The sequence below is a fragment of the Mytilus edulis genome, chromosome 2 (genome assembly GCF_963676685.1).
Source record: "Mytilus edulis chromosome 2, xbMytEdul2.2, whole genome shotgun sequence".
Lineage (NCBI taxonomy): Eukaryota > Metazoa > Mollusca > Bivalvia > Mytilida > Mytilidae > Mytilus > Mytilus edulis.
In genome coordinates this window covers 98,740,413-98,754,334 of record NC_092345.1, presented here as the reverse complement: position 1 = coordinate 98,754,334, position 13,922 = coordinate 98,740,413, and the positions used below count along the sequence as shown (strand labels likewise).

At 31.5% G+C, this 13,922-nt stretch overlaps 1 protein-coding gene across 5 annotated transcripts in view; it reads right to left on the bottom strand.

The window, feature by feature from the left end:
* The window catches only part of LOC139513651 (uncharacterized protein YqhO-like), a 36,243-nt gene extending 22,607 nt beyond the window's left edge, over nucleotides 1–13,636 (bottom strand). Inside the window, exons 1-3 of one of the 5 annotated variants that reach the window (XM_071302337.1) lie at nucleotides 7,049–7,169; nucleotides 6,561–6,741; nucleotides 4,001–4,146 (exon numbers count right to left, since the gene is read on the bottom strand). In XM_071302337.1, the coding sequence (XP_071158438.1) occupies nucleotides 4,001–4,142 (142 nt within the window). In that variant the 5' untranslated portion in view covers nucleotides 4,143–4,146; nucleotides 6,561–6,741; nucleotides 7,049–7,169. Of the gene's footprint in view, nucleotides 1–4,000; nucleotides 4,147–6,560; nucleotides 6,742–7,004; nucleotides 7,170–8,264; nucleotides 8,541–9,962; nucleotides 10,238–13,563 lie in introns of those variants that run through there. The other 4 variants (XM_071302338.1, XM_071302335.1, XM_071302339.1 and 1 more) reach the window with 4 other exon arrangements.
* Nucleotides 13,637–13,922: the final 286 nt, after the last annotated feature.

Below are 13,922 nucleotides of genomic sequence, written 5' to 3'. Positions count from 1 at the left end.
ATTTACTGAATGATGTATGTATAGAGTTTCAGAAAAGGTATTACTTCAAGCGATTGAAATTCTACTTTTAGCCAAATTGTGTGGAAATATGTGACATCTTTTCCCCCCTTTTTGCAATATTTTATAACAAATAAATGCAGATTGTTGCCATGGATACACCCACAAGAAATTATATTTTACCATTTTATATACTGGATATAAAATCTATGGAAGATTCTGATAAACATATATATGCACATATATTACACAAACAGTAAGCTTAATATTGCCAGAAAGCAATGAAAAGGGGATGGTAAAATTTATGAGAGCAAATTTTAATATTTTTTCCTAACTGTTTATTGCTACCTTACAATGTTCTGTGTTATCTGGACGGTGTCCAATGGAACGGGAATGATCTGGAGATTGCATCCAGATCTTGTTGAATGCGAACCGTCTTTATCGAAACCGTTCCGGAACAGTCCCGTTATTAATACGAAATTCGTCAATGATACCCACGTCAGAATCCCGACAATTACCAAACACAATACGAATGAGACAAGACAAAGCCGTTTGCAATGCGGTAGAGCGGACCGTGATATGATTACGTCCCGACAGTACCTGATCATCCCGAATATGCCGACAGTTGTCTAACGGATAACTTCCATCAGCGTCGGTTCACTGTCTGGTTCACTGTCTAATCTCTGTCGGATTACATTCGGTAGAATCGGGACGCAGTCGTGACAGACTCGGTCAAATTTTACCATGCGAAAGATACAAATCAGATTTGAATCGGATTGAAAACGGGATAATCGGGACACATTCGCTTGGAAACGGTTGAATATCGACGCTTCCTTCACAATATCTGATTGTTGTGATTAGCTTTTGTTTTTTACAAATTTTAATTATAGTTTGAATTTCCATTTACGATCTTGATCAGACTTTTAACAAATTTTAATCGGGAATGGTCCTGTCAAGGACGGCAGTACACATCGTGAATTTGTGCCCCCAGCTTTTCCGAGATCTTTGCATTCTGTGTTGACATTGATGATATATTTGTGTTAAAAAGAAAATCGTTGAAAAGATTTTTTTAGAATAAAAAAAATAATCTATCTCTAAAAGATTAACAATAAAAAAAACATAAATCATTGAATATGTTGAAAAACACGTTTAATTTAATAGTTAATCATATCACTCTTTCACCTTTCGCCTCCTTCGTTGAACCATTTCATCAAATGATTGTTTATGGTGTGCAATATTAAAATAAAAAAATATATCCTTAAACATTAATGTGCAGCATTAAAAAAAGGGAATTAAAGTCATTTCTAGATATTTTTTTAGTAGATAAATTGTTTCACAAATCATAACTCCTGTTATGCTCTAATAATTGCCAAGTTTAATCTTTCATAAATAACATCAAAAGCCCATTTCATATTGACTATTTTATGTCCACTATTTTTTTCAAGAATGGAATACACTAACAGAAATGGACTTACTGTAATTCTATCTATGATTATATACTGTTGACCCTTTTTTCATGATGACAAATAAAACTTGTTTATCGTTTAATAAATTTATTTAAAAATCTACATAAAGTCAATAAGTTGTCATTTGATCGTATTGCAGTAAAATTCAATAAATAATCAACAACTTTAATCGATTTAAAAATAGCATGGCGTTCTATAATTTAAAAATTAATCACCTAACGTCCGCGTACCTAAAATCTATTAACCTAAACCTACAGAACAAGTTTGATTAAGTAATAGTTAGAAACGTTCCGATTCGACACACATAATTACATTAAAAAGGATATGTATAACACAATTTCTTTTACCCAACAGAATGATATAAGGAAAAAACACTGTCTGTCCATATACCTTTATTGTCAAGTGACAGAGTCTAAATGTCCCACTCTCTTTAAAATGGTTTATGTCCTGAAATATTTGCCACAAGAAATAAGGCAAATATCAATAATTGAAAAGAAATACTACAAGTGGTTGAAAATTTGTAATTACATAGAATATTTCCTAATTTATGCATTTATGTATGTATGGTAGCTTGCAAATATTTGTCAACAAGAGAATTGCACAATAGGAAATCGTCTCCTTAAATTTAATAGTTTCAGTGTCTTCATTTTTTTTTTATGTACCGCCGACAAACTTGTCCGGGAAAATCAGTAGCCTAAAACAGTAACGTTGCGACTGTCATATAAGTGAGATGTTTCGCGCTATAAAACCAGGTTCAATCCACCATTTTCTACATTTGAAAATGTCTGTACCAAGTCAGGAATATGACAGTTGTTGTCCATTCGTTTGATGTGTTTTGTCATTTGATTTTTCCATCCAGGGACTTTACGATTGAACTTTCCTCGAAGTTCAGTATTTTTGTAATTTTACTTTATACTTCAGTGATACTTCTAATTTTTATGAAATTCTGTATGCATTTTGAAACTGTTGAGCTACACCTAAATATTCGAGAAAAAAAAGATGAATGTAATATAACCAAGGTATTAATTAAAACTCGAAATCAACATCAAGTTAAGAAAACCTGCATTACTCCTTACCGCTTGATTATATGATTTTAATTCGGTTATTTTTTTATTTCATGTTACTATCATGTTTTTCTTCTTAGTTGAATTTTTCAGATTCAACCTTACATTTATGATTAAAGACATATTGTGCATTATAACTTACCTCATCAAAAAAAATTACAAACATTTGATTGTATGACTGAAACTTTTATATTTTTGGAATAAGCTTAGTTCTCAAGTTTTCATGTTTACATAGTATGAAAAGGTTCAGTCATACTATCAAGTGTTTGTAATCTATTTATTAAGGTAAGTTATAATGCACAATATGCCTTTAAGTCATAAAGTTTAGCTTAATTTTATTTAAAGTCATATGAAACAAGTGACTGATGAAAACAAATATTACTCAATTCTTGAACCTATGCATGTATATATCATAAACTTAGTCTTTGGTGCACGATTTTATCATTTTTTACGCAAACATATGGGTCAAGATGCGTATTAGTTTCTCCATATGCGGTAATGATAACGTGTTCTTCTGTTGCTCAGTCCATATCGTTAACTTGGATAAATTATGTATGATGGCTCGTTTCGAAGCTGATACATTTTCACATATGTGGTTAAATTTCGGGGTACGAAGTGAGATAACTTTTTCCGTAAATTAGCAAACCCCGAGTATCCTTTTGTGATGCGGCTCCTCGCGGTAAACAATCCTATTTTTAACACAATAAGTTCTTTGAAAGTTTAATACTTTGAACACATTTAATATCTCCATAGTTTTTACACATTTATTCTGTATTCCCCTACTTTTTAAATTAACACAAATGGTTAAGCTCAGTCACTTATTATCATAGAAATGTGTCAAATATCACTACACAGAGATTTTTTGTTTACATGTGCTTTTTGAGTTCCTCATTTCAAGGCGCATTATGGATATTGTCCCATATCGTGTAATCGTCATTTTTTTTCTCTCTTATGGTGTGAAAATATGGCAGTTCATTTATTGTCCTGTTTTGAAGCCGTCGTTTACCGATTGTCACCTTATAGCAAACAATCAACAAAGAAGCATGGATATTGAGCACGTGTATAGCATGTAAAATCAGATAATAGTTTATTTCAGTGACAGTTCCATGCGTATTGCGATCATCAGTTTTTCACGAGAGGGTCACGCTAAGGTCGCTTGCATACGGAAAATATGTGTTCGAATTGCTTCCTCGAAACAAACAATTAAAAAAAAGTAAACTTCTTCTAAATGAGGACAAGTTAAAGAATTTTTTTCAGAAAAAAGTATATGTACATAAGTTTAATAGTATACACCTATTGACTGGTTATAAGGGTAATAACAAGTTTTTTGTCCCTGAGATACCAACTATTGCTCAACTCGTGCAGATATTTACTTATTCATATTCATTTCGGTTAAATAAATATATTTATCAAATTATACAATTAATTTTCTTCCGTAATAGCGAAATAGAAGAAGCTTAAGTAATGACTAACCTATATCATTAGAGCATTTATCGCATTCTTCGTGAAGAGCTTCCAAAATCTTTTCACGAGATGCTTGGATTGTTTGTCTCGCTTTCCGACATTTCGCTGTTGTCAACCCATCTTCCGAACCTTTGGAGGAAGAGTTACCCATTTATCTAATGATAAAAATCACAAATTAATATTATAAATGAAAGGAAGAGAAATTCACAGGGTTGTCATAGAAAAAAATCTGAACACACTTACAGAACCAGTTGTATTCAAAGGTACAACATATTTCCCTTATACATTTAAAGGCTTTGAAGATTCCTTGCCGGATAATACCACTTTAACTCTGCTATCATACTATGAATACATCAAATCCCATTAAGGATAGCATATTTTCAAAAGTGTTTCACCTATTAGAAATTTCCATATTATTTCATATAAAAACACATTCTTTTTAAAACATTGTTTAAAACTAATTTAAGTTCCGATTTGGATGAATTTTATGGTGTTAATCTCACATATGTGACTGTACTATTTTGTTTAATTGTTATCATGATATATAGTTATCAAAGGTACCAGGATTATAATTTAGTACGCCAGACGCGCGTTTCGTCTACATAAGACTCATCAGTGACGCTCATATCAAAATATTTATAATGCCAAACAAGTACAAAGTTGAAGACCATAGATGATCCAAAATTCCCAAAAGTTGTGCCAAATACGGCTAAGGTAAGCTATGCCTGGGATAAGAAAATCCTTGGTTTTTCGAAAAATTCAAAGTTTTGTAAACAGGAAATTTATGAAAATGACCACATTATTGATATGCATGTCAACACTGAAATGTTGACTACTGCGCTGGAGATACCCTCGGTGACGAAACGTCGAGCAGCAGTGGCATCGACCCGGTGGTGTAAATAGTTATCAAAGGTACCAGGATTATAATTTAGTACGCCAGACGCGCGTTTCGTCTACATAAGACTCATCAGTGACGCTCATATCAAAATATTTATAATGCCAAAACAAGTACAAAGTTGAAGACCATAGATGATCCAAAATTCCCAAAAGTTGTGCCAAATACGGCTTAGGTAAGCTATGCCTGGGATAAGAAAATCCTTATTTTTTTCGAAAATTTCAAAGTTTTGTAAACAGGAAATTTATGAAAATGACCACATTATTGATATTCATGTCAACACCGAAAAGTTGACTTCTGGGCTGGAGATACCCCCGGGACGAAACGTCCACCAGCAGTAGCATCGACCCAGTGGTGTAAATAGTTATTAAAGGTACCAGGATTATAATTTAGTACGCCAGAGGCGTGTTTCGTCTACATAAGACTCATCAGTGACGCTCATATCAAAATATTTATAATGCCAAACAAGTACAAAGTTGAAGAGCATATTTGATAAAAAATTCACAAAAGTTGTGCCAAATACGGCTAAGGTAAGCTATGCCTGGGATGAGAAAATCCTTGGTTTTTCGAAAAATTCAAAGTTTTGTAAACAGGAAATTTATGAAAATGACCACATTATTGATATTCATGTCAACACCGAAATGTTGACTACTGGGCTGGAGATACCCTCGGGGGCGAAACGTCGAGCAGCAGTGGCATCGACCCAGTGGTGTAAATAGTTATCAAAGGTACCAGGATTATAATTTAGTACGCCAGAGGCGTGTTTCGTCTACATAAGACTCATCAGTGACGCTCATATCAAAATATTTATAATGCCAAAACAAGAACAAAGTTGAAGAGCATAGATGATCCAAAATTCCCAAAGTTGTGCCAAATACGGCTAAGGTAATCTATGCCGGGGATAAGAAAATCCTTAGTTTTTCGAATTTTATGCCATTGTAATACTGAGAAATGATTATTTGCATACACATGTTGAAATTTAGTTTGATTTGTTTTTATATAGGCATTTGGTTTTTTTTCTTGCAGTAATTCATGTTTGTCTTTAAACACTGATTTACCGAAACAATAATGTGAAAAATCATATTTATATTTTATGACTAATGGGGTAACTTCAAATATCTCTGTAATGGAAAACATCATATTTAATATTGACAAGAAATATGTTTAGTAGATTTTTTTTATCAAATCTGTCTATTTATTTGAAATAATAGTATAAATTTCGATAGGTGAAATATTTTATTTCAGAGGAATCGAGGGTTTACATCATGCACAAGTGTCTTATAATTTCACAGAAACAGTATAGAAAATGAAAGACCTGTTTATCTAAATATCTCTTGGGACATGCTGCACAAGGATGATCCTTTGACTTTTATAAGACAAGTGTACGACATCAAATTAAACGTAAATACTATATGTTAAAGGATTCTAAAAGAACGGCTTACACTAGATAAGCCGTGAAAGAAATAGAAGTGCTAGGAGAAAAACAAAGATAAATATATTGACTAACAAAAGAAAAAGTAATGTAAAATGCAAGGCCCATAATAGCACAGACAAAGCCATTTCGAGATTACAAAGAAAAATAACAAAGAACACGGAATAAATTAGACACAATCAACAGTAAATCAATAAAAGGTAATTGCTAAAACATGAGATAGAAAAAGTTCATGTACTCACCTTGATTTTTTGGTGTAACAACATCAATAAAAGATTAATGTGATATTTCTGGCAAACACATTATTCCCAATATACATTTAATCACATGTATTTCTTATTTCATATAACACAGATACCATTAATTATAACTCATTTACCTTATTTCATATAACACAGATACCATTAATTATAACTCATTCACCTTATTTTATATAGCACATATACAATTAATATAACTCAGATACCTTATTTCATATAACACAGATACCATTAATTATAACTCATTCACCTTATTTCATATAACACAGATACCATTAATCATAACTTATTCACCTTATTTCATATAACACAGATACCATTAATTATAACTCATTCCCCTTATTTCATATGACACAGATACCATTAATTATAACTCATTCCCCTTATTTCATATAACACAGATACCATTAATTATAACTCATTCACCTTATTTCATATAACACAGATACCATTAATTATAACTCATTCACGGTTGAATTTATCAATGTAGTTAACTGCACATTTTTTTGTGATAACAGTATTATACTTTATTAAATAGCATGATCTCTCATCTGATTAAATTTATGTATCGACCATATAAAACATGAATTGTTTTTATCACAAACATATAAACCTATATAAAAAAAAGGGAAATCCGAGTGTCGTTAAGTCGGAAAACCTACAAAAAACCCATCGGAAACAAGTTTCAATACGTGTCATCAATTTGATGTCCGTAGCGCTTTTCTGGATTTACCTTCATCAGGAACACTCATAGCCAAACATTTGAAATCCAAAGATGTATAAGAACCGAAACCATTGAAGAGCTATATGTCATCTTTGAAATCCAAAGATGTATAAGAACCGAAACCGTTGAAGAGCTATATGTCAAAAAGTTTTTTCTAGGAACTAGTTTTAATACGTGTCATTAATTTGTAGATTTTTGAATAGAAGTTACAGTTCGGAGACAACTTCACAATGTCACGTGCCATTGTGGGAAAAAAATTGCATGGGACATAAGGTTGACGAAAACGTTTTAATATGTGTGCAAAACAAACATAATGGGAGATTGCATTTATCTTCAATTCCGTTTGTTTAGCATTTCCTACTCCAAAAATACACGTAACAATTACCATATAATAATTCAGACAGACACGTTTAGAAATCATACCCATTTCTTATTTCGCTTTTTCATCCGGAAATTACTGATGAATTCATGCCAACATAATAAGCCACCACGAATGTTTTTTTTTTTAAATAAAACACCTTCTGAGTGTTTCTGGTGTGCAATACTAGTAATATAAGGGGGAAAGATCCCTCCCTCAGGCATCTCATGCATAAAATAAATTTTGTATACGTCAGGGGGAACGTCGCCTCCTCCAGGCATCTCATGAATAAAATTTATTTGTATACGTCAGCGAGGCAGCAACATAACGACATAAAAACGATAAGTAAATGTATACTTTTTTTTTAATTATATCAACATTTTTACAAACTTTAAATCTACCTGAACAAAATAAAATTTTAAATAAGAAATTCTTGATACAGGAAAGAAAACGTACACGTACAGTTATCTTTTTTTTTATGTCTAAACACCACTCGATCTTCATGTATAAATACAACAACTTAAATTTAAAGCATATACATTAACGGCAAGTGCATATTCTTTGTGAAAAATGAGTTTTTTTTTAATAATTTGTTTAAACTTACCTGTGACTACCTATGAAATTATTTACACTTTTAACTGCATGGACCATCAATAGACTTTAAATAAACTTTCTGCTCTTTGGTCAGAATGTTGTCTCTTCGAAAAAAAACCCCGTAAACTTGAGTTCCATCCGCCTCAATTTATTTATCAAATGTTAAATTAAATTCACAGTCTGGAAAGTATTCACCATATAAACTATATCTCTCTGTGTTATAAGTATACCAGCAAAACATGTTTCGTCTCCTCTCATTAGTATCTAATGTCCGATAGGGTGACGGACCTTCTACAGACAAAATATTGGATTTCCTTTAATTCATTTGTTATTTAGATGGATCGATAGATTATGAATGCACATACTCTATTTTCAATTGTGAGATGTCATATTTTCTACAACCTTTCCATATTAAAAGAGATCTCAGAAAAAAATGCGCGTCAAAATGATAAGAGTGAACCTTACCTCAAATGTGTATTAGTTTGCTTTAAATTGTATTAATTTTACGGAATAATCTATACATGGAGATTGCAGAATAAGCCGCTTTCAGAACCTCAGTAGTAACATATGTATGCATGGAACAAAAGGAAAGGATCATGTCAATACAAATGTATGTAAGGAAACGGTTTTGTCAATGTTGATTACAAGTTAAGGACCCTTTTTCTCAAATCACAATTCTAAGAAGCAACATAGATCTGAAAATGTAAGGAGGACATCAGAGGGTCTTACTTCAAAAGTGTTTTACCTATTGGAAATTTCAATGTCATTTTTTACCATTCTTGTTACCATGATAGTACAAACGCTACATTTATTTCTAACTTCGATCTGATTAAAAGATATATTTGTTTCTAAGTTTGTAAAAAAAAGTCTGTTTACCAACAACATGTGCATGCATTATTGAAGGTTCAAACAGGGTCAGTAAACACTAATTAAACGATGCATTTGTAGCGTTTAGAAAACAACAACAAACGCCACAAATCGTTTACCAAATTTTGGTTAGAAAGAAATGCACTCTAGTTTATAATCTTGGTACCTTTGATAACTATTTACCCCGTCGGCGCATTCTCAATCTTTTTTAGATTTAATCAATTTCATTAGTTTTTGTTCCTTGATATGAATCTCTCTAATCGATTTAGAAGATTTAAATATCGGTAAAGTACTGTTGCCTTTATTGAACCGAGCGTTTTAAAGCAATGATGATGAAATCATGTACCTATAAAATCGTTAAAGGAATAAGAAAGCAAGATGTACTTTTAAGGGTAATAAAATTTTTAAACAGTATGCGGCCGAAATATTTAATTTGAGCAAAGTTGTATAAAAATAGAATAAAAGAAATTATTTTGTTAAAAATATTTCAAAATCAAACAACTGTGTTTGTGTTAAAAAATTTAAGTAAAAATCAGATTTCGCAGTCTCATTAAACATAAATATTATATTTTTAAGAATTTTAAAAGAACGGCTTCCATTAATTAAGCCGTGAAAGAAATAGAAATGATAGGATAAAAACAATGGTAAATAAATTGACAAAAAGAAAAATTAATGTTAAATCCAAGGCCCATAACAGCGCAGACAAAAGCCATTTGGAGATTAAGTCCAAATCACAAGTGTAATAACAAATAACACGGAATAAAAAAGGTCAAATTTACAGTCTATCTTCAAACAGTAATTGTTGTAAAAAACATGAAATAGAAATATTACATGTACTCACCTTGGCTTATTGGTGTAGCAACACTTATCAAATCAAGATTTATGTGATATTACTCGCTAAAAAAACTTATTCCCATGCAATATAAATTTAATCACAGTTAACATAAATTATGTGTCGGTTGAATTTGTTAATGTAGTTAACTACACATTTTTTGTTATTACAGTATTACACTTTATTTAAAACCCATGATCTCTCATCTGAGAAAATTTATGTATAGACCATATAAAACATGAATAGTTTTTATCACAAATATATAAACCTATATAAAAAAGGGAAATCCGAGTGTCGTTATGTCGGAAAACCTACAAAAAACCCATCGGAAACAAGTTTCAATACGTGTCATCAATTTGATGATTTCCGAATAGAACTGACAGTTCTGTGACAACTTCACAATGTCATGTGCCATTGTGAGAATACATGTTCATGGGACATTCATTGTTACAGCAGATTCCAACGAGTATGAAGCTACAGGTAGATTCTTTGGTTAGCTTCCTTGTTAGCTCAACCATGAAATGATTATTACCTCAAAATTGGGAGGAGCATAGCACCAATTCATCATCCAATGAAAACACTCATATCAATGGCCTGTTTATAATATGTATGTTTCATACAAACAGGTTTCCCTAAACAACTTTGCAAATTAAATTTCATTTCTTATAGTTTTTCATTGAATTACAATTCTATGTATTGCAATAAATTAGAAGCGGAGTTACGGTTTATGTTTTGTTCAAGGATGATGTACCCTTGTGTTGATTCAATGCTAAACAAATGGAAATTTTATAGAAAATCCACAGCATTTCCTTTGCACTTTCATAGTTGACAATTTAGTACTTGATATATGGAGGATTTTTGCAAGCAGTGCTAGCAATGATTTCATTAAAACAAGTTTATAAATTTAGATATTGGTTTAAACAAATATATATGGACCAATTCAAGTACACCTTCTAGGGTGCGCTCGAATTTCGTGACTTCGGACGATTTTTTTAAATTTACATTAACGGTTGTCTAGGACTTTTTGTAAACAATAAACGCTAGCACATCATAGAAAATCAAGTGTCTGAGTAATCTATGCTTAAAATTTTATAACAAAAATATCTAGATTTTCTACAAAACTCTAGGTTTATTTGCAACAAAATCCCGTTTAACTTTTAAATGCAATAAAACTACAAATAATATTGCTTGATCGAAGTTTCCTCATTGTAAATGTACAAAATGGCCCTTCTCTATTATTCATTATCTTTGCTGTTTTTATATTATTGCAGTTTGAAACATTCGTAATGCAAAGGCTACAGAAGGGGTCATTAACCTTATACATACACATAACTGGATTTATAAATGAACTGAGTAATTGATTGAAATAAAATTGACAAATCAAACACACCTACAACATGCGTGTGAATTAGCTTATAATTATCACTACATTTTAAATTTAGATTGAAAACTTATTTTTAAACTGACTTGTAAAACTAGTTTTACACTATTTAATTATGTCACTAGTTCTGATTGGTTCTCTGCTTAACTATTGACTCCACCCAAATGATTGTTGTACCTTACCTAATAAGGTCTAATAATGATTTCATGGTTGAGCTAGCAAGGAAGCTAACCAAAGAATCTACCTATAGCTTCATACTCGTTGGAATCTGCTGTAACACTAACAAAAGTTTTATTCTGTGATTAATTTTTACATGAGTTGCAATATCATGTCCTAGTGTTACAAGTTTCTTCTAATGTTTATAATGGTTTTTCTAAGTTACCCGAGTGTGATCAATGTCTAAATATGTTTCTCTTTTCTCGTTTTTATATAGATCAGACCGTTGGTTTTCCCGTTTGAATGGTTTTACACTAGTAATCTATTGGGCCCTTTACAGCTTGCTGTTTGGTGTGAGCGACGGAAGGATCTGTGTTGAAAACCGTACATTGGCCTATAATGGTTTACTTTTATAAAATGTTACTTGGATGGAGAGTTGTCTCATTGGCACTCATACAACATCTTCCGATATCTACTTAATGTTGACTTTTTAACTTGTTTTGATTCGAGTGTCATTGAGAAGTGGTTTGAAGACAAAACGCGCGTCTTGTGCAAATACAAAATTTTAATCCCGTTATCTATGATGAGTTTATTCAAACCAAAGAACAAATTCGAAATTAAAAGTAGCTAATAAGAAATGCAGTAGGTTTAAAACAATAAGAGACCCAATCTGATAAAAGATAAGTCCTGCTTCAAAGATTTGCTTTCAAGTTTCTGACATCACTCCGCTTTACCAACCCAAATAAAGAGCTGAAAACAGCTGAAGTTAATGTATCAAGGCTGCTAGAAAATTCCGCACCATGAATAGGGCTTCGTCTGACTTATTAACAATGTTGAATACTACTTCCGAAAAAATCAACGCCACATTAAACTTGGAAACGTCAAAATGAACCCCAGTTACAAAAGACACATACAATTAACAATGACTACCTGCTTTAGTCACTGTCGAAGCAGTCGGTCTCACTCCATTCAAACTTTATGCGAGTCCATCAATTTGTCTTTTTTTATTTCTTTTGTATCTTTGTCAATTGGTGAGATTTTAATATATGCAAAAAGTGTAATCACAAAAATACTGAACTCCGAGGAAAATCCAAAACGGAAAAACCCTCAACTGCTATTAACTAAGTTACGGGTATCAAACCTCTTGCTTTTAACTGAACAACTATGACCTTTTTTATTTAGTATGTAATAGGAGCCAATACAGAGACAATTAGATAACAAATAGTTGGTGAACAAAGTGATTGAATTCCTTGCATCCTGTATTGACCTTGGTGATTTTCCGAAAGTATTTATTAAAGATAACAAAATTAATTTGTCAGAGATTTATTCTAAAATGAAACTGAAGAAATATGGGAAAACACGTTCTGTTTTTATCTTTATTAATATAAACTTTATAAAATTTTGGTCATCAAAGTGATACTGACATCTTAATAGTACGCTGACCCATTTATCTGAACAATGTTTTATGGTGTGCAATATTTTAAAGATATATCCGTTTAGTGCATGTACAGCAAAAATCTACACTTAAAACATTTAAAAAATACTCGTAGACGTTTTGTGACACATACTACACGCCCTATTATGGACCTCTACTGTTTGTGAAGTTTGAATCTTGCATAAACATCTTCCTAAGCCACTAGGTTGACCCATTTCATCTGGACAATATTTTGGCCGCTGATATTTCAAGGGTGTTCTTTACTTACAGAAAAGCGCTTACTGTAATTCCATGAAATATAAATATGCATGGACGAAATTTATTTCCATGTTTTTACTTTTTGAAATATTCGATAGATGAAAAATCTAGGTTGACGAGGCCATTTTAACATGCGTGTAAAACAATAAACTAATGGAACATAACATTGAACTTCCATTTCGTTTGTTTTACATTTCTTTCTCCAAAAAGACACATGATAACTACCATATGCAAATCCAGCTTTCCCTGTTTAGGACTCATATCTATTTTGTTTTACCAAGTAGAGGTGCCCTATTTATAAGTAGATCAAAATTTTTACAAGTTTCAACTCGATCCGAAAAAAATCATTGATATAAAAAATAAAACGTAAACGTACTTACATTTTCTTTATATGTAAAAACACCACTCGAACTTCATGTATAAAACAACAACTGCAATTTAAACTTGTTTGTGCATATATATTACCGACCATATTCTTTGTAAAATGTTATATTTTTAGAATTCTTTGTTTACAAGACAATAGACAATATTTTATTGGTTTTGATTTTGTTCAACGTAATCTGTACGATATATTATGATTGAAGATAGATTTAAAACAAACCGGACATATATATAATATAGTTAATTGCTATTAATTAGTATTGCAATGTGCATTGTGTTTAAATGTAATATCAGTATTTAGTTCTATAATAATCTTAAATCAATCATATTTCTATCTTATTTTTGAGATATAGTTTTT